The 19,790-nt window shown below is 36.3% G+C and overlaps 1 protein-coding gene across 6 annotated transcripts in view; it reads left to right on the forward strand.

The window, feature by feature from the left end:
* The window catches only part of NEDD4 (NEDD4 E3 ubiquitin protein ligase), a 151,967-nt gene that overhangs the window by 48,112 nt on the left and 84,065 nt on the right, over window positions 1–19,790 (forward strand). For 3 of the 6 annotated variants that reach the window (XM_036843378.1, XM_036843379.1, XM_036843380.1), the window contains exon 1: window positions 8,219–10,050. The exons of 2 other annotated variants lie outside the window; for them this stretch is intronic. In XM_036843378.1, the coding sequence (XP_036699273.1) occupies window positions 8,506–10,050 (1,545 nt within the window). In that variant the 5' untranslated portion in view covers window positions 8,219–8,505. Of the gene's footprint in view, window positions 1–8,218; window positions 10,051–14,182; window positions 14,230–19,790 lie in introns of those variants that run through there. One more of the 6 variants, XM_036843383.1, reaches the window with a different exon arrangement.

The following is a 19,790-nucleotide window of genomic DNA, read 5'->3' on the forward strand; positions in this document are numbered from 1 at the left end:
ACACACACACACACACACACAGAATGAGAGAGTGAGAGATAATGAGGTGGGGGGGATTGATTTACTTTAAGGAATAGCTTTACATGATAGTGGAAGCTGGCAAGTCTGAAATCTGTGAGATGGTGCTGGCAGGTTGCAGATTCAGGTAAGAGTTAATGCATCTGAAATCTGCAGTGCTGGGCAGCAAGCTGGAAACTAAGGCAGGGTTTCTGTGTTATAGTCTTGAGGCAGAATTGCTGCTTCCAGAAACCCGTCTTTGCTCTTAAGGCCTTTAACTGATTGGATGAGAGCCACCACATTATGGAGGGCATTCTGCTTTACTCAAAATCTACAGATTTAAATGCTAATCACATCTAAAAAATAGCTTCATAGCAACATCTAGTTCAGTGTTTGACCCATCAGCTGGGCAAAATAGCTTAGCCAAGTCAACACATGCAATTAACCATCACAGTGGATATTGGCCTTCAAAGTTCTAGTCAACGATTAGTATTATTCCAGAGTCTGTCCATAGCATGTAGGTAATCACATTATTTTCTGTGTAGATAATCAATAACCAAATATCTCAGAATGTGGGGTCCTGAGCTTCAGTCTAATCCTAGGATATTATCTGTTTCATTCTAGAATGTGAAATTCCATAGGATTTGCATAGACTCCTTCCAGGTGAGGCCTGCCACCACTCTCCAGCTCTTCTCCCCTTGAGGTTAGGGTTGATGCTACTCTCTTGGCATCTGTTTGGCTGAAGGGCTTCATTCTACCCCAGGTTCTCCAGGTTGTACACATAACTGCTCTAATAGTGGTACAGATCCTATGCAGTCCTAGACCAGAGCCAGTAATGCAAACTGTTCAGCCTTCCTAGAATTTAAACTCAGACTAGAGTGCTAGGAAGTGCATTTGATTTTCTTACTTTTCCTTAGCTGAAGCCCTCTTTGCAAATGTTTCAAGCATCCTTCCTGCCTATCCAGCTGGACTACTTTTTGATATTTCTTTAGAAGTAGTAGCTAGATCCATCCAACCTCCTCCCTGGTGTTACTTAGTGCTTGCACTGTGCCCAGTATGAGCTCAAGAGGATCAAAAGAAATGTTTCGTTGTGGTCCTCACACTCTGGAAACTTAGAATCTAGTTAGGGGACATGAAACTGATGCTTATAGTGAAGCTTACCTAAGAGAAAACATTTATCTGGTTCATTTTATATTAACAACCAAAGGAGGAGAGGGCAGACACAGAAGCAAGAAGAACTACAATCCTGCAGCCTGTGGAACAAAAATCACATTCACAGAGAGATAGACAAGATGAAAAGGCAGAGGGCTATATACCAGATGAAGGAACAAGATAAAACCCCAGAAAAACAACTAAATGAAGGGGAGATAGGCAACCTTCCAGAAAAAGAATTCAGAATAATGATAGTGAAGATGATCCAGGACCTCGGAAAAAGAATGGAGGCAAAGATCGAGAAGATGCAAGAAATGTTTAACAAAGACCTAGAAGAATTAAAGAACAAACAAACAGAGATGAATAATAAAATAACTGAAATGAAAACTACACCAGAAGGAATCAATAGCACAATAACTGAGGCAGAAGAACGGATAAGTGACCTGGAAGACAGAATGGTGGAATTCACTGCTGCAGAACAGAATAAAGAAAAAAGAATGAAAAGAAATGAAGACAGCCTAAGAGACCTCTGGGACAACATTAAACACAACAACATTCGCATTATAGGGGTCCCAGAAGGAGAAAGGACCCGAGAAAATATTTGCAGAGATTATAGTCGAAAACTTCCCTAACATGGGAAGGGAAATAGCCACCCAAGTCCAGGAAGTGCAGCGAGTCCCATACAGGATAAACCCAAGGAGAAACACACTGAGACACATAGTAATCAAATTGGCAAAAATTAAAGACAAAGAAAAATTATTGATGCAGCAAGGGAAAAATGACAAATAACATACAGGGGAACTCCCATAGGGTTAACAGCTGATTTCTCAGCAGAAACTCTACAAGCCAGAAGGGAGTGGCATGATATACTTAAAGTGATGAAAGGGAAGAACCTACAACCAAGTTACTCTACCCAGAAAGGATCTCATTCAGATTCAGTGGAGAAATCAAAAGCTTTACAGACAAGCAAAAGCTAAGAAAATTCAGCACCACAAAACCAGCTCTACAACAAATGCTAAAGGAACTTCTCTAAGTGGGAAACACAAGAGAAGAAAAGGACCTAAAAAAACAAACCCAAAACAATTAAGAAAATGGTCATAGAAACATACCTATCGATAATGACCTTAAATGTGAATGGATTAAATGCTCCAACCAAAAGACACAGGCTTGCTGAATGGATACAAAAACAAGACCCATCTATATGCTGTCTACAAGAGACCCACTTCAGACCTAGGGACACATACAAATTGAGAGTGAGGGGATGGAAAAAGATATTCCATGCAAATGGAAATCAAAAGAAAGCTGGAGTAGCAATACTCATGTAAGATAACACAGACTTTAAATCAAAGAATGTTACAAGAGACAAGGAAGGACACTACATAATGATGAAGGGATCAATCCAAGAAGAAGATATAACAATTATAAATATATATGCACCCAACATAGGAGCACCTCAATACATAAGGCAACTGCTAACAGCTATAAAAGAGGAAATCAACAGTAACAAAATAATAGTGGGGGACTTTAACACCTCACTTACACCAATGGACAGGTCATCCAAACAGAAAATTAATAAAGAAACAGAAGCTTTAAATGACACAATAGACCAGATAGATTTCATTGATATTTATAGGACATTCCATCCAAAACCAGCAGATTACACTTCCTTCTCAAGTGCGCATGGAACATTCTCCAGGATAGATCACATCTTGGGTCACAAATCAAACCTCAGTAAATTTAAGAAAATTGAAATCATATCAAGCATCTTTTCTGGCCACAACGCTAGGAGATTAGAAATGAACTACAGGGGAAAAAACGTAAAAAACACAAACACATGGAGGCTAAACACTACATTACTAAATAACCAAGAGATCACTGAAGAAATCAAAGAGGAAATCAAAAAAAACCTAGAGACAAATGACAATGAAAACACAACAAGCCAAAACCTATGGGATGCAGCAAAAGCAGTTCTCAGAGGGAAGTTTATAACTATACAAGCCTACCTCAAGGAACAAGAAAAATCTCAAATAAACAATCTAACCTTACACCTAAAGGAACTAGAGAAAGAAGAACAAACAAAACCCAAAGTTAGCAGAAGGAAAGAAATCATAAAGATCAGAGCAGAAATAAATGAAATAGAAACAAAGAAACCAATAGCAAAGATCAATAAAACTAAAAGCTGGTTCATTAAGAAGATAAACAAAATTGATAAACCATTAGCCAGACTCATCAAGAAAAAGAGAGAGAGGACTCAAGTCAATAATATTCGAAATGAAAAAGGAGAAGTTACAACAGACACCGCAGAAATACAAAGCATCCTAAGAGACTACTACAAGCAACTCTATGCCAATAAAATGGACAACCTGGAAGAAATGGACAAATTCCTAGAAAGGTATAACCTTCCAAGACTGAATGAAGAAGAAATAGAAAATATGAACAGACCAATCACAAGTAATGAAATTGAAACTGTGATTAAAAATCTTCCAACAAACAAAAGTCCAGGACCAGATGGCTTCACAAGTGAATTCTTTCAAACATTTAGAGAAGAGCTAACACCCATCCTTCTCAAACTCTTCCAAAATATTGTGGAGGAAGGAACACTCCCAAACTCATTCTATGAGGTCACCATCACCCTGATACCAAAACCAGACAAAGACACTACGGAAAAAGAAAATTACACACCAATATCACTGATGAATATAGATGCAAAAATGCTCAACAAAATACTAGCAAACAGAATCCAACAACACATTAAAAGAATCATACACCATGATCAAGTGGAATTTATCCCAGGGATGCAAGATTTCTTCAATATATGCAAATCAATCAATGTGATACACCATATTAACAAATTGAAGAATAAAAACCATATGATCATCTCAATAGATGCAGAAAAAGCTTTCAACAAAATTCAACACCGATTTATGATAAAAACTCTCCAGAAAGTGGGCATAGAGGGAACCTACCTCAACATAATAAAGGCCATATATGACAAACCCACAGCAAACATCATTCTCAATGGTGAAAACCTGAAAGCATTTCCTCTAAGATCAGGAACAAGACAAGGATGTCCACTCTCTCTGCTATTATTCAACATAGTTTTGGAAGTCCTAGCCACGGCAATCAGAGAAGAAAAAGAAATAAAAGGAATAGAAATTGGGAAAGAAGAAGTAAAACTGTCACTGTTTGCAGATGACACGATACTATACATAGAGAATCCTAAGGATGCCACCAGAAAACTACTAGAGCTAATCAATGAATTTGGTAAAGTAGCAGGATACAAAATTAATGCACAGAAATCTCTTGCATTCCTATACACTAATGATGAAAAATCTGAAAGAGAAATTAAGGAAACACTCCCATTTACCACTGCAACAAAAGAATGAAATACCTAGGAATAAACCTTCCTAGGGAGACCAAAGACCTGTATGCAGAAAACTATAAGACACTGATGAAAGAAGTTAAAGATGATACAAACAGATGGAGAGATATACCATGTTCTTGGATTGGAAGAATCAATATTGTGAAAATGACTATACTACCCAAAGCAATCTATGGATTCAATGCAATCCCTGTCAAATTACCAATAGCATTTTTTACGGAACTAGAACAAAAAATCTTAAAATTTGTATGGAGACACAAAAGACCACGAATAGCCAAAGCAGTCTTGAGGGAAAAAAACGGAGCTGGAGGAATCAGACTCCCTGACTTCAGACTTTACTACAAAGCTACAGTAATCAAGACAATATGGTACTGGCACAAAACCAGAAATAGAGATCAATGGAACAAGATAGGAAGCCCAGAGGTAAACCCATGCACCTATGGTCAACTAATCTATGACAGAGGAGGCAAGGATATACAATGGAGAAAAGATAGTCTCTTCAACAAGTGGTGCTGGGAAAACTGGACAGCTACATGTAAAAGAATGAAATTAGAACAATCCCTAACACCATACACAAAAATAAACTCAAAATGGATTAGAGACCTAAATGTAAGACTGGACACTATAAAACTCTTAGAGGAAAACATAGGAAGAACACTCTTTGACATAAATCACAGCAAGATCTTTTTTTGATCCACCTCCTAGAGTAATGGAAATAAAAACAAAGATAAACAAATGGGACCTAATGAAACTTAAAAGCTTTTGCACAGCAAAGGAAACCATAAACAAGACGAAAAGACAACTCTCAGAATGGGAGAAAATATTTGCAAATGAATCAACGGACAAAGGATTAATCTCCAAAATATAGAAACAGCTTATGCAGCTCAGTATTAAAAAAACAAACAACCCAATCCAAAAATGGACAGAAGACCTAAATAGATATTTCTCCAAAGAAGACATACAGATGGCCAAGAAGCACATGAACAGCTGCTCAACATCACTAATTATTAGAGAAATGCAAATCAAAACTTCAAAGAGGTATCACCTCACACCAGTTAGAATGGACATCATCAGAAAATCTACAAACAACAAATGCTGGAGGGGGTGTGGAGAAAAGGGAACCCTCTTGCACTGTTGGTGGGAATGTAAACTGATACAGTCGCTATGGAGAACAGTATGGAGGTTCCTTAAAAAACTAAAAATAGAATTACCATATGATCCAGCAATCCCATTACTGGGCATATACCCAGAGAAAACCACAATTCAAAAAGACACATGCACCCCAATATTCATTGCAGCACTATTTCCAATAGCCAGGTCATGGAAGCAACCTAAATGCCCATCAACAGACGAATGGATAAAGAAGTTGTGGTACATATATACAATGGAATATTACTCAGCCATAAAAAGGAACGAAATTGAGTCATTTGTTGAGACGTGGATGGATCTAGAGACTGTCATACAGTGTGAAGTAAGTCAGAAAGAGAAAAACAAATATCGTATATTAACGCATGTATGTGGAATCTAGAAAAAGGGTACAGGTGAACCAGTTTGCATGGCAGAAATTGAGACTCAGATGTAGAAAACAAATGTATGGACACCAAGGGGGGAAAGCGGTGGGGGGGTGGGGGGGGTGTGATGAATTGGGCGATTGGGATTGACATGTATACACTGATGCGTATAAAATTGATGACTAATAAGAACCTGCTGTATAAAAAATAAATAAAATTAAATTTAAAAATTAAAAAAAAAAAACAACCAAAGGAGATCTGCTTATTAACTGGAAGTTTTAGGCCACAGGCATGAGCAGTTTAATCTCACTGATCAGCTTATTGGAAGTGATCCATTTTTTGAGTCATCAGATTCCTAACTTAATTCAAGAAGGAAAGCTGCTGTAGTTATTTGAAGGTATAGTGAAAAGATTAGGACTCTTGCTTCTTAAAGAAACAAGATTATAAGGGAATATGTCCTGAAGTCTATAAAATCATAAAATAGATTATACAAAACTAAAATAGCATAATAATTTTATTACTAAGTTTATAATTGTACCCATTCTAAAACATAGTACTATCTCATTCTAGTCAGAAATACAATTTAGTAAATTCCATATTTCTATTTTGTCCTCTTAATTGATTAAAAACACTGTTTAGAAAATTGTGATTGAGAACAGATCTATCTTAAGTTTTCTTTTTTAAACAAAATGCAGGTATATGTTTTACATATTTGCTTTTACTTAGAAAAAAAAACTTAGAAAAATACAACTTGGGTGTAGTACCATGTGGTGTAAACAACTGAACTATTTTACTTTTTACTTTCCTATGAATGAGCCAGTATATATTTATTACTGGAGTTCCAGCTGTAAAATTCAGGTAAGGGGTTTAAATATACCCTAGAGTATTATTTAAAAATAAATTTGTTTCTTTCAAATAGAATACCAACCTTGGTCTATGACATTTAGGGGAGAAATTAAAATATTAAACTTCTGTTACCTAGTAAACTGAAAATAAAGTAAAGGTTAAATAAATACAAAGCAGAAAAATACATATACAAAAATAACAACATCTAAAAGGACAAACAGTCTACTGTTCTCTCCTGCAGGAGCTTTATCAGAAGTGGGTAAGTAATTCCACCTCTAGGGCAGTCCTAGTACTCAAAAATGTAAACAAGTATGTACTTTGTTTATATCAAGAAATATGCAGCATGGTTTATACTTCTTCACAGATATCGAACAACTAAATGAATTGTTTCAGTGCACCAGTAGGGGGCAGCAAAGAGCTCTTAGAGTTTTTCAGAACAGAATTGGCATTGAGATATGTTTATTTGATGTGTTAAATCCTTTTTAGACTTCTTTACCTACCACAACACTCTCTTAACTGAATGAATTGCAGAGACAGTGGAATAAAATATCTTGTGTGCTCAAACTATATTGGGGGATAGTTTTCCTGTCTAATCTGCATATATTTTTAATGGAATGTTTGCTTAGGCTATTTCTTGGCAGAGTTTTAATAGTCAAAATATAAATGGCATCATTTAAAGACTGTACTGCTTGGCTGGAAAAGCCTTAAAATTACAGGAGAAAATGCTTGGTGACAGCTTCTCTCAAACTTTTTTTTCCTCAGACGTATGCTCAAGTTTTGCAGTAGTATTACTAGGCTAATTTTGTATTTCGATCCTTCAGCTTTCACTTTTTATAAGTACGTAGTGTTTTGGAAGCTAAAATATTTATCTATTTGATTTAATGCTAAAGTTTTAATTCACCTCAAAGTTTTGGTATTTCCAAATTTATACGTGTTTGAATTTACTCATTTTAAAAATATTAACAGTCTATATTCCTTTCTATTTTTACTAAATTGGCTAAATTGACTAGATTTCTATGTTTACTAAATTGACTGTTTGGAAATTCAATCCTTGATTTGATACTCAATTACATGGAGTTTCATTCCTACCAACTTCCTGTAATTCTATCCCTATGGGTAAAAATATTAGTGGTCAAACTCTGCTGGAGAAAGCATAGGCACCGTGATTCGCATAGTTAAATGTTCATTTAGTAGAGCTGGAGTGAAAAAATACTGTTTCAACTTGAAATGCTAGAAGATTGTTGTTCTTGTGTTACTCATTCATGCAAATTGGAGAAGGTATAATTGAAACAAGGTTGGCAGTGTTTGAGGCAGTGTGCTGCAGCTGAGCTCAGCTTAAAGGTCGCTGGAAATCAAGTGCTTTGTAAGTGAAGGCATTTTGACTACAGACGATTCAAGACATTTTGGAAACGTCAGTCTCGGGAATGGGCCGTCTTTTTCTTTCTGTGATATCTGGTCTCTAAGGTTTTACTTAGGATAAAGACTACGACTTCTGAGCTCTTTTAGGCACCACAAATGATTTTTTCGTTCGATGCAGTGCAGCTGCTTCTAGCCTGTCTACCGACAGAGATCTTTGTTATGACTTTCAGCCCTTAACATGTTTGGAAATGAGAACAAATGGCACAAAGCTTACGATTGCACTTTGCAGCCAGAAGAAGCAATACTTATCCTGTGTCAGAAACCTCTGGAGATGATTCGGATAGCAGTGTTCACATGTGCTTCACGAGACCAACACGGATTTCAACGTCTAACGTGGTTCAAATGAAGCTGACTCCCAGACAGACTACACTACCTCCGTTAATAAAGGAAAACGTTAAGTCTCAGGAAGGATCATCTGTTCCTTCACCTGAAAATGTTAATAAAAAGAGCAGCTGTCTGCAGATTTCACTACAGCCAACAAGGTACAGTGGATGTCTTCAGTCTGGCAATGTCTTAGCTGATGGTGATGATGCTTCATTTACTTGTGTCTTGAAGGATGGCAGTGCTGTGGTTGATAATGAACTGAGTGCTGTGGATGATGGTAACCTCTTGAGCAGTCCTGCCATTTGCAGTGGTAGCCTTAGTCACTTCTCAGCCAGTGAGAATGGGTCTTATAGCAGCAACGGTAGTGATTATGGGTCATGCACAAGTATCACCAGTGGAGGTTCATACACCAACAGTATCATCAGTGATAGCAGTGGTTATACTTTTCCACCAACTGATGATACCTTTTTTGGTGGAAATTCATCTTCTGACAGCATCTCCAATAGAAGTTTGCCAAACAGGAATACTACTCCATGTGAAATTTTTTCGAGAAGTAGAAGTACAGTTCCCTTTGTCCAGCATGACCTGGATCGTGGACTAGAGATTATGAAATTGCCAGTGAGCAGGAACTCGAAAATTCCACTAAAACGTTGTTCATCCTTAGTCATTTTTCCTAGGAGTCCTTCAAATACCCCACCAACTTCTCTAACAAGTACAGGTACTCCTCCAAGCAAAGGATCCTATCAGACCTCACACCAGTTTATTATTTCTCCTAGTGAAATTGCCCACAATGAAGATGGCAGTAGTGCTAAGGGATTTCTTTCAACAGCTGTCAATGGACTTCGGTTATCTAAAACAATCTGTACTCCCAGAGAAGTAAGAGACATACAACCTCTTCACAACTCATTACAAAAGAAAATTGTTATTGCAAATAATAGTCCAAATCAGACTGTCTGTGAAAAATCATCTGAAGGATATTCTTGCGTTTCAGTGCATTTCACCCAACAAAAAGCAACTGCATTAGATTGTGAAACAGCAAATGGTGATTGTAGACCAGAGATGTCAGAAATTAAGCTTAATTCTGATTCAGAGTATATTAACCATATGCACAGGACATCTGCATGTTTACCATCTTCCCAAAATGTAGATTATCAAATAAATATCAATGGACAGTTGGAAAGACCACATTTACAGATAAACAAAAACCATGCTTTTTTACAAAGAAGTATTTCATTGGGAGGAACTTATCCAAATGTTTCCTGTTTATCCAGCCTTAAGCACAATTGTTCTAAGGGGGGACCATCTCAATTACTCATAAAGTTTGCATCTAGAAATGAAGGTAAAGTTGATAATTTAACAAGAGACAGCAACAGAGATTTCACAAATGAACTATCTAATTCTTTACAGCATTCTTGTAAGGTAAGTCTCCTTTGGTCTTGGTAAATGTTATTTTATACTAGAATGGCTCTATGAAATATTTGGTTAAAATTTATTATAACTTGGCAGCTTTATATATTTTCTTGGTCCTTAGCTAGCAAGCACTGTGTAGTCATGAACTTTATATTTGTAAATCTGAAAAAATGCCCAGTAGTTTTTCACTCTATTTGTTACTTTATCAATGTAGAAAATATGTATTAAAAAAAACTTTCCAAAGTGATTTAAGCCATAAAACATTTCTGTAGCATAAAAACAAACTATAAATAATAATTTATTTGATAACATTTTGCTTTCGTATGTTTTCCCCTCAAGTGGCATGGTATTTTAATGTCTAACTCCGTATTTTATTCCTGCTTTCAAAAATGCTCATTTAGTATTCTCCCCTCCTTAAGCATTGTGAAAAAAAGTAAAATATAGAAAGCCACTCAAAGTATTAAACAGTAAAAAGTCTACATAAAAATGTGAAAATCTTCTTATAAATGAACATAGAGAAAATGTTTCTTTAAAATACATATATTTATTTGATCATCGATAAAAACTGTTATGCTGAATGTTTAAAGCAGAGGAAAAATAAATGTTATCTGCATTTGTATATACCCTTAACCACAGGAATTTTGTTTCCACCCTATTTTTCTTTAGCTACCAGTTAAGTGTGCCTTCTAAAATGTAACTCACTCAACAATATTGAATTCTAAATTTTGTATTTTTAAATTTGGTTTCAATTGCTAGGTATTTTCCATAATTCTCTAATTACCCAATTAATTTGTTATTTTGGTAATTTTGCTTTATTATATTAGTAATTTAACTCTAGTGAATCTTAACCAAAACAGTTTTTTAATGTAATTTGGCCTTTCCAAAGTATTTTAAGTGTTTTGAACTTAAATAGATTTTTAAAATTTCTGTATTTGGAAGATCTTGCCAGATTTCTGGAAATGAAAAAAATGTTTCTGACTAAACCAATTCTAGATGACAGTACATAATAGTTTTGGGGAAAAAAACTTATCTGTTTATCTGTGTTTGTATAACAATATCACTCAATATTAAAGATTCTTTTAACACTTCTGGGCAAATAAAATATTAAGTAATTGCTGGTTTGTTTTCTCTCTTTTGAAGTCTGATAAATATAATTCTTGTTATCCAATGCCCAGATGTTAATATAAGCAGCTACTTTACTGAGGATGAATAAAGATCACATTTCAAATTCTGATGTATGTTTTAGAATTATTAATTCCATTTACAAAACTTTTAAAACACCAGCTGTTAGGAGATTATAATCCATTCAGTTGTCTTGTCTTCTAAAAAAAAGCAATTCAGTGATACTATGAAGAAATACATTAACAGTTTGCTAATTGTATGACATGTACCTTGTAAATTTATTTTACATTTAATGAAATAATTAACCTGACAGGAAAAATTAACGTAGAAATATTTCTAGAAATATCCTTTAAATAGTTGATTTTGTGGTAATATTATAGTTTGTTGTTGTTGATGCTTTTGAAAAAATGGTATTTTTAATGTTTTTTTTAAAAAGTGTGACTGCCTTTTGCATGGCTAAAAGATACACTTTTATTGGCTTTATTTAAAATTAGGTAAGCTAACTTAAATATTTTTTTGTGACAGCCAAATGCCTAGCTTTCTGCAGATTCTATTTTTTTTGATAGATTATTGGATTATAAAATAGTTCAGAAGTGTGTCATTTGCTGGAGAGCTTTAAATTGTTCCTCCTTTTAATGTTTATTAAACAACTGTTTATACAAGAATTGTAAACAATATAGGACCATTACATTTAACACATACTGGATCTAAATTGATCTAATTGTTTAGTGGTAAATCAAGGGCTTGTTTTAAGAGGAAAATAGTAATGTTGTTTTTTCTAAACATAGCAGTGACAACAATAATGGGGTTTTAGAAATAATCCTGTGTTTATCAATAATTATATATTAATCTAATTATAGTGGTATATTGTAACTCATTTATAAATAAACAGCTCCCAAAATATTTCCCATGACTCCAGTTAGTCTGGGTTAGTATTCTGATATGCTGAGTCTGGATTCACATTTAACAAGTTGATATTAGAGTAGCATTTAGTAATGTCAGCTATCTGTACCCAGCAGGCATGAAATTAAATCACTGCTTTGGTCAGGGACCCTGGTTTCTAAAGCACTGAGAGGTCTACAGATTCTTTTCTTCTGTGTTTAGCTACCAGTCTCTAGGAGAATAGTATCCAGTTTCTAGCTCTCTATAATCAACAGCTCATTACTGGCTAATTTTTAAAATTTAGTGAGAACTTTTACCTGTATCTGTGACTGGGGTTCTGTGTGTTGTTTACAACTTGGGATGAAGATGAGACTTTGTATTCCACATAATAATGTTGATTTCACTTATTGCCTTCAAAGAGCATAACAATAACTGGCATATATTTATTATATATATTTTTTGAGAGACAATATTACTTTTGTAAAGGCTTTATAATGACTTTTGATCTGAAAGTAGATATTTGATATTTTAACATTGTGTGTATTGTCAGCTCGATCAAGAGATAGGTTAAGGAGCTAAGATGGTTTTTATACAGTTACAGAAATTACCATTCAGATTTCTACAATCTGTGCAATAGTTAGTTTACTCTATTATTATTTTATTTTTCCCTATCTATTGTTTTTTTAATTTCCTGTATTGTTAGGATGCTCAGAAATTTCATTGCCCTATTATTTAAAATACCTTAGCATTTGCCTAAGCTTGTATATGTCTTCCATACTTCATGTATATGCATGCTTTTATCAGAAATTTTGACTTTACATTTTTCTTTTTATTATAAACATTTTTGTTTATTTTCTGTTATTTAATCCTGGGTAGGTAAATTGCTTAAGCCTAGTGTAGAAGAACTTTAAAAAACTATGTTTCAATTATTTCAAAGCCTTTAAAACTAATGTCAAGAATTTATATTTCAATAATATATTTAGTTGTTCTTCCCAAAATAACTGTTTTAAATATATACTATTTTTAGTGTTCCATTATTTTCTTAGTCCTTATTTTATTAACTTTAGCAGAATATTTAGAGACATTCGGTTAAATTTATTTTGAACACTTAATCTTTCCTATAAAAATCAATATAGTTTATAAGTATTGACCCTAAAACTGTAATGCAACAATGTTAATGACCAGTTTTAGAAACCTGGTGAGAGGTGTGTGCATGTATATGTACATTTCTTAGGACTGAAGAGCTAAAATATTAATTTCAGGGTGGTTCAGGGAGGTGAATTGTTTGCTTCAGAAATACTTTGTATTTCTCTGTAGATGTGTCTTTAATTCATTCATCTGGCACATGTTTGAGTGCCTACTGTTTGCCAGTCACTGACTCAAGCTCTGGGAATAAAAGATACCGAAGCACAGTTTCTACTTGGGGCAACTCCCATTCTAGTTAGAGACACACTGGTAGATAAAAAAAAATTCAGTCTAAAGTGTGATGTACTAAAATAGAGCTGTATATGAGAATGTGAGAAACATACAGTGTGACTCGAGCACAGGGAGTCCAGGGATGTGGGAGGAGATGATACGCTGGCAGTGGGTGGGAGTCCCATGGCATGGAGCACCTCATGCTGAAAGAAAGCAGTGTGTCTCCTGCTAAGAATAATAGTTAGGCAATGGAAGTCGTTATTTGAGAGTGTGACGTGCTCACTTTTATGTTTTTAGATGATAATTTCTTATGACACCATGGATTATAAGTGAATTAAAGTTTTCTTAACTTGGATGGCCAGGTGAATAGTGACATCATGAACTAAGATAGGGAATTCAGGAGAAGGGGCCAGATTGGGAGGGCAAAGAAAAAACCATGCGTCATTAAGTTTCTGTACTGAGAAGCTGCCCTGGTAGTACTGCTGTCAAGTAGGGTAGTTGGAGATATGGGCTCAGGACTCAGGAGAGAAGTGAGAGCTGGAAATGTAGCTTGGGAGTCATGAGTCTAGTCAAAGACTTAGGTAAGGATGAACTGAAAAAAGCATGAAAGTGAGATGGAAGGAGTGATAAATCAGAATTCTGGGGACTACCAACTTTGGAGAAACTGTGGAAAAGGAGATAAAAAGGAGACCAAGAAAGAGCCACCGGAGGAGCAGAGAGGCCAGGAGAGCTTGGAGGCCTGAAAGCCAAGGGAAGGGAAAGTTCAAGGTGAGCAGCGTACAGTGCCATGGAATTTAGGTATCCATTGAATGTAAGAGGTCCTTGGTGACTTTAGTAAAAGTAGGCTCAGGAGCATAGTGTAAAAGCCTGGTTGAAGAAAGAATGAAACAGGTGAGGAAGCAAAAACAGCAGGCATAGCTTGTTTGCTCAATGTCATGAAAATAGTCATGAGTTAGTGTAGGCAAGGTATATATTTAATGGCTATTATATAGAAGACATGGTATTATGTGGTGATAATTGCATAAGACAAACTGTCCACAAGGATATTGCAGCCTGTTCTCTAGGAGGAGAAAAGGTCTGTAGCTCTCTGTTCTTTCACCTTAGAAGTAAAGAATAAATGAGCATCGGCAGTGAAAACTGAAATGGAGACTGAGCAATATGAAATGAAGGGAACAAAAAATTAGGAGTGAAAGCGTGAAACCACCTATGAGTAGTCACAACTCGTGGTGAGCAGCATTATCCTAACGTTCTCCTCCCCCTCCCTACCACCAAAAATAAGACAAAACAAAAATAGAGCTTCCAGGTAGAAAACAGTTCAGGATTTAAGGCCTATTCCTAGAAACGACTCGGAGAAGAGGCACCTCTGTCTTGCTGTCACCAGCTTCTTCCAGCATATGGAGCCCACCGTGTGCTACCTGTTGTGAGGCCTGGCCCTTCTAGATCCACTCTCCCTTTATGTTATGGGTGACAGGGAACAGGATGAACTAGGAGAAGCCAGGGCCGGAGGCTGTGTGGGCAGAAGGGGCTTGGCAGAGTCCCTGGGTGTGGCCAGCCAACGTGTTGAGGTCAGGAGGGTGGTTAGCAGGAGTGAATGAGTGCTGAGAAGGGCATCCAATGATCTTGTCAGCATATACACAAAATTCCTGAAGTCTTGCTCAAGTGTGTGGTTCGGTATTCTTTGTTGGCCAAGTGGGAGACTGGAAGATTATGGTCAGGTGAAGACCAACATTTAGAGATAGCCTGTAAACAAGAGGTGAGCCGATGTGCCCTGGTTTAGTGAGATATCTGGGGGGAGATTCTCAACATAGCAGCAGTTGTCGGAAAGCAATTTTACCTTCGCTGAGATTTCACAAAACTTTTTAAATATAACTAGAGCAGATCTGAGAACTTGGAAGGGCAAGCAGCTAGCATGTTTATATACCTTGTAGCCCAGTTCATGGATGGGTCATAACAAAGAATACCTTGACCAAGAGATCCCATGATGTTTCTAGTCAGGGTTCTAGGATATCTTGGCAGGGGGGTGTGGTGGAGATCATGCCTTCTCTTGAATTAGATGTATTACATCTAAGATAAAAACCATAACACTGTGAAACATTTTGTGATTTACCTTAATAGACGAAATATTACCGAGCATGAAGTTTACATCAAGGATATTGGTGGTACAATGGACAATGTCTTTATGTTCATTAAGTACAGAAACATTCTTAACTGAATTTGTATCTTTCGTCCCTCTTACAAAAGCTGAGTATGACATTTTATGATATAGCTAAAATAATGTTATCTAGGACTACTTCCTTTTTTAAATGAAATAGCTCTTTTTATTTATTTATTTTGGCTGTGTTGGGTCTTTCTGGCTGCGCGCAGGCTTTCTCTAGCTGTGGCGAGCTGGGGCTACTCTTCGTTGCGGTGCACGGGCTTCTTATTGCGGTGGCTTCTCTTGTTGTGGAGCATGGGCTCTAGGTGCGTGGGCTTCAGTAGTTGCAGCACACGGGCCCAGTAGCTGTGGCTCGCAGGCTCTAGGGCGCGTGGGCTTCAGTAGTTGTGGTGCACGGGCTTAGTTGCTCCGTGGCATGTGGGATCTTCCTGGACCAGGGATTGAATCCATGTCCCCTGCATTGGCTAGCGGATTCTTAACCACTGTGCCACCAGGGAAGTTCCTAGGACTACTTCCTTTTTTTCTCTTTCAAATATTTGTTGGTAAGCTGCCTTCTAATGCTTTAAGGATTGCAACTGGACAATGGCTTATTAAGTTGTCATTTGGACTACTGATTTTCAAATTTTCATGTATGTGTACATCTCCTAGAGATCTTGTTAAAAGGCAGATTTTGGTTCAGTAGGTCTGGGGTGGGGCCTCAGGGTTCCGTATTTCTAACATGCTCCCAGGTCATACCAATGCTGCTAATTCCTCAAACACACTTTGAGAAGCAAGGCTTAAGACAATTTTTTTAAATGAGAAAAGTAATACAATTCATAGTTGAAGTATCCAGTGAGTCCCTCTTCCACTTTTACATAAAGAAGAACCATAGGTATGCTGTGGCCAGGGCTAAAATAATTTGCAAGGAGTTTTAAATCCACTTGGACATTTAGACTAGTTATTGATTGAGACCATGTGATGCAGAAGAGATTGTTTAGACCAACAAACATTCAAGAGCAAGATTGTCTGCCTGTCTCACAAAAGAACTTTAGTATGACTCTTGCAGAATTGTGACTATTAAATCTTCTAGGATTACATTTTAGTTTCATTTAAGAAGTTAAAAATATTGGTCTATAAGGCATGCAGTTCTACTTAAAGAAATCTCTTGAATTCATTATGGCTGTAATTCTGGTTTGTGTTGTTTTTGAAATTGTTGCCTGCATTAACTTTTTCCCCTCTCAGCATGAGATTTGAAAAATATGCAGTGGAAATGTATTTTTCTTAACTATTCTGGCTTACTCAAGCAATAGCTTCTATCTTCCTCTTTGTGAACACTTTCAATCTTTCCAATATACTTTCCTCTAGCAGTGCCAGTTTAGGGTACTACTGAGAATGTTTGAATCTTACATTGGCTTATGTAATGAAATGAAACACCGTCTATAATTAATGCTTACTTATGAGCTACCCTTTCGATAGATCTATAAGGAGAAAGTTTAAAAATCCTTTATGTGTAACTTTGTAATGCTACTTAAAAGTATATATCCATTCTCAAGCATAAATCAGTATATGAAAATCTTAGGAACTGTTCTTCCGTTGAAGCAGTTGAAGACATTTTATTGGTAGCTGGGTTTTTGTGGTCTTCATGGCTGCTTGTGGCTTAGCCTAAATTCAGGGAGCCTAATAAGACATTAAACATTTCAGGTAAGCAATGAGAAAAAGGAAGCATAGCAAGAAAGAAGTTAAAGATAGGGAGATAGATAGGCAGGCAGGCAGGCAGGCAAATGTATTGATAAATTTTCCAGAATTGATTGAGTTCTAGAGAAGGGATTAAGCAAATGGGTAATCTTTTCTGGGCTCTAATTTACTAGAATGTAATTCCCTAAATCAGGGACTTTTTGTCTTATTCACCGCTATATCCTCAGTACCTAGAACAGTGCTTAGCTCAAAATAGACACTCAATAAAGTATTTATTAAATTAATGACTGAAGCCAAGGGAGCCCTTTGGAATGGGGTAGAGACGACTGTAGAATCTAGATGAGGGCAACCAGACAGCCTTGCACAGATAACCAAACTAGGATATTTGAGGGATGACTGTAATGATGAGTGGAAGCTTCTTGATGCTTCATCATCTGCATGAAAGAGTGGCACTCTTAAATGAATACCTTGTCCCTGGGGTGGATGCCAATGGAATATTATGATTGTGACTCAAGGATTAGTTTCCACAGTGGAGTCTGATTCATAGCCTACATATTCCACTAACTAGTACCGTAGAACTATGTGTCTGGGTAGAGGCTCAGATCAAGTTTTCTGAAAAGATTGAATGGGCCAAAAGTTTTAAGGGTATTTAAACAAAGGCCATTTGACTGGCTTTAAGTTTATCATTGTTTAATAAAATGACTTCATTTCAGACTTGATGTAAGAGCTGGCTTCTCAGTGTTGTTCCTGGAGTTTCAAGTAACTGTTTTAGCTAAGAATGACCTTTACCTTTTGTACCAAGACTGAAAGACTGAACCCTCTTAAGGAGTCACAGAGCTTAACGCAAACTCGAGTCATCTTCAAAGCAAATGAGTTTAACAAGTATTTATCAGAAATAGAATATGTGCCTGCTGCGAGTGGCAAATATTATTCCTGGCTTTGAAGAGTTTCTAATCTAGATGAGAAGACAGCATTATCCATTTAAAAAAAGAACCAGAGAACAGTATAAAATAGTATATCATAATGTCCGTATACCTACTTCAGGCAGGTGAATGCCTAAACTCTGAGCTATGTGATCGTCTATATAATTTTTAACTAATTTAAATTTTTATCAAGATGACACATGTGCCTGTTTTAAAAATCAGGTGTTTTTTTCTTTGAAGATTTCCTTTCTGCCTTTTTCTCTGTGTTCTCTCTTCCCAGAATTCCTGTTAGCCAAAGTTTGCACCTCCCAGATTGATCTTATAATTTACTTTTCTCTCCTGTTTCTGTTTCTTTGCCTCCTTATTCTACTTTCTGGAAGATTTCCCCCAGTTTTTTCTTCTCTTTAATTTTAAAATTGTGGTTATTTTAATTTCTCAAGTTCTGTCTTGTTTTTTGATGATTCCCTATTCTTATTCTTGTTTTATAAGTGTAATCTCTTATCTCTCTGAGAATATTTTACTTAAGGCTTTTTCTTTTAAGTTTTGTTATGGGTCCTACATTGTCTCGGGTTCCTGTGGGCCACTTTGCTGTTGTTGTTGTTTGTTCCTCTTTGTTATTAGACATTGTCCTCCAGGTGGCTGGTGAACCTTGGCTGTCTATTCCTATTTGAGAGTGAGTCACTATGAAGTTATCTGGAGGCTCTGTAATTGTGTGGGGCTTTTCAAATGGTACACTTCATTGTAGGGAGACTTCTAACTGTCAGTATCTGGAGGTCTTTTCTCAAAGGTCAGTTTGTTTCTCCAGAGGAGAAACTTGCAACGATTGCCCAGTTATGTTTTATAGCCCTGGTTAGTGATAAACTAGAAATGGAGGTGATTTCTTTCATAGGTTCTGAAACTGAGTTAGTTCAAGGTAAACCATGCCTTAAAAGTGATATTTACTTACCAAATTCTTAAGGTACTGATTATAATTTAATTAATATAGTCAGTAAGGTACCTGATTTTCATACCTATTGTCTGAAATACAGTGTGTATATTCTAGAACTGAAGATGCTCGTAGAAAGACCAAATTTAAACATCCTTTATAAAAGAATATGTCGTTTCCTTAACACATCTCCCAACCTTTTACATTCTTGGCAATATATTTAAATGTAAATGTGTGTGCCTGTCCTCTGAGAAAGAGGATAGACCTGTTAAAACTGTGTTTGAGTACAGGGGAGAAGGAAGAGGAAGCCAAAATGACCCCCTAATGGAGAAGAACATTGTATGCTTACTGTCACACTAGAACCTGAAACCTCATCTCTGATTGTTTTAACTTGGACAGAATCCTGATATATTCTTTTTTAAACTCTTAACCCGATATCTGTAAAAGTTTAAATCAGTCAGCATATGTTATATACCACATTTCAAAAAACTCTGAGATAGTGATTATCTCCACATTAGAAATAAGAGAACAAGCTCAGAAAAGTTAAAATCATGTAGTCAGGATCGTAAGTCTAGTAAATGTCATATTACTTACGTACTTACTCAGCTCTGTTATGTACTCTAAAGCCCTTTTCTACATTTCTAACCAAGAG

This window comes from Balaenoptera musculus, chromosome 2 (assembly GCF_009873245.2).
Source record: "Balaenoptera musculus isolate JJ_BM4_2016_0621 chromosome 2, mBalMus1.pri.v3, whole genome shotgun sequence".
Lineage (NCBI taxonomy): Eukaryota > Metazoa > Chordata > Mammalia > Artiodactyla > Balaenopteridae > Balaenoptera > Balaenoptera musculus.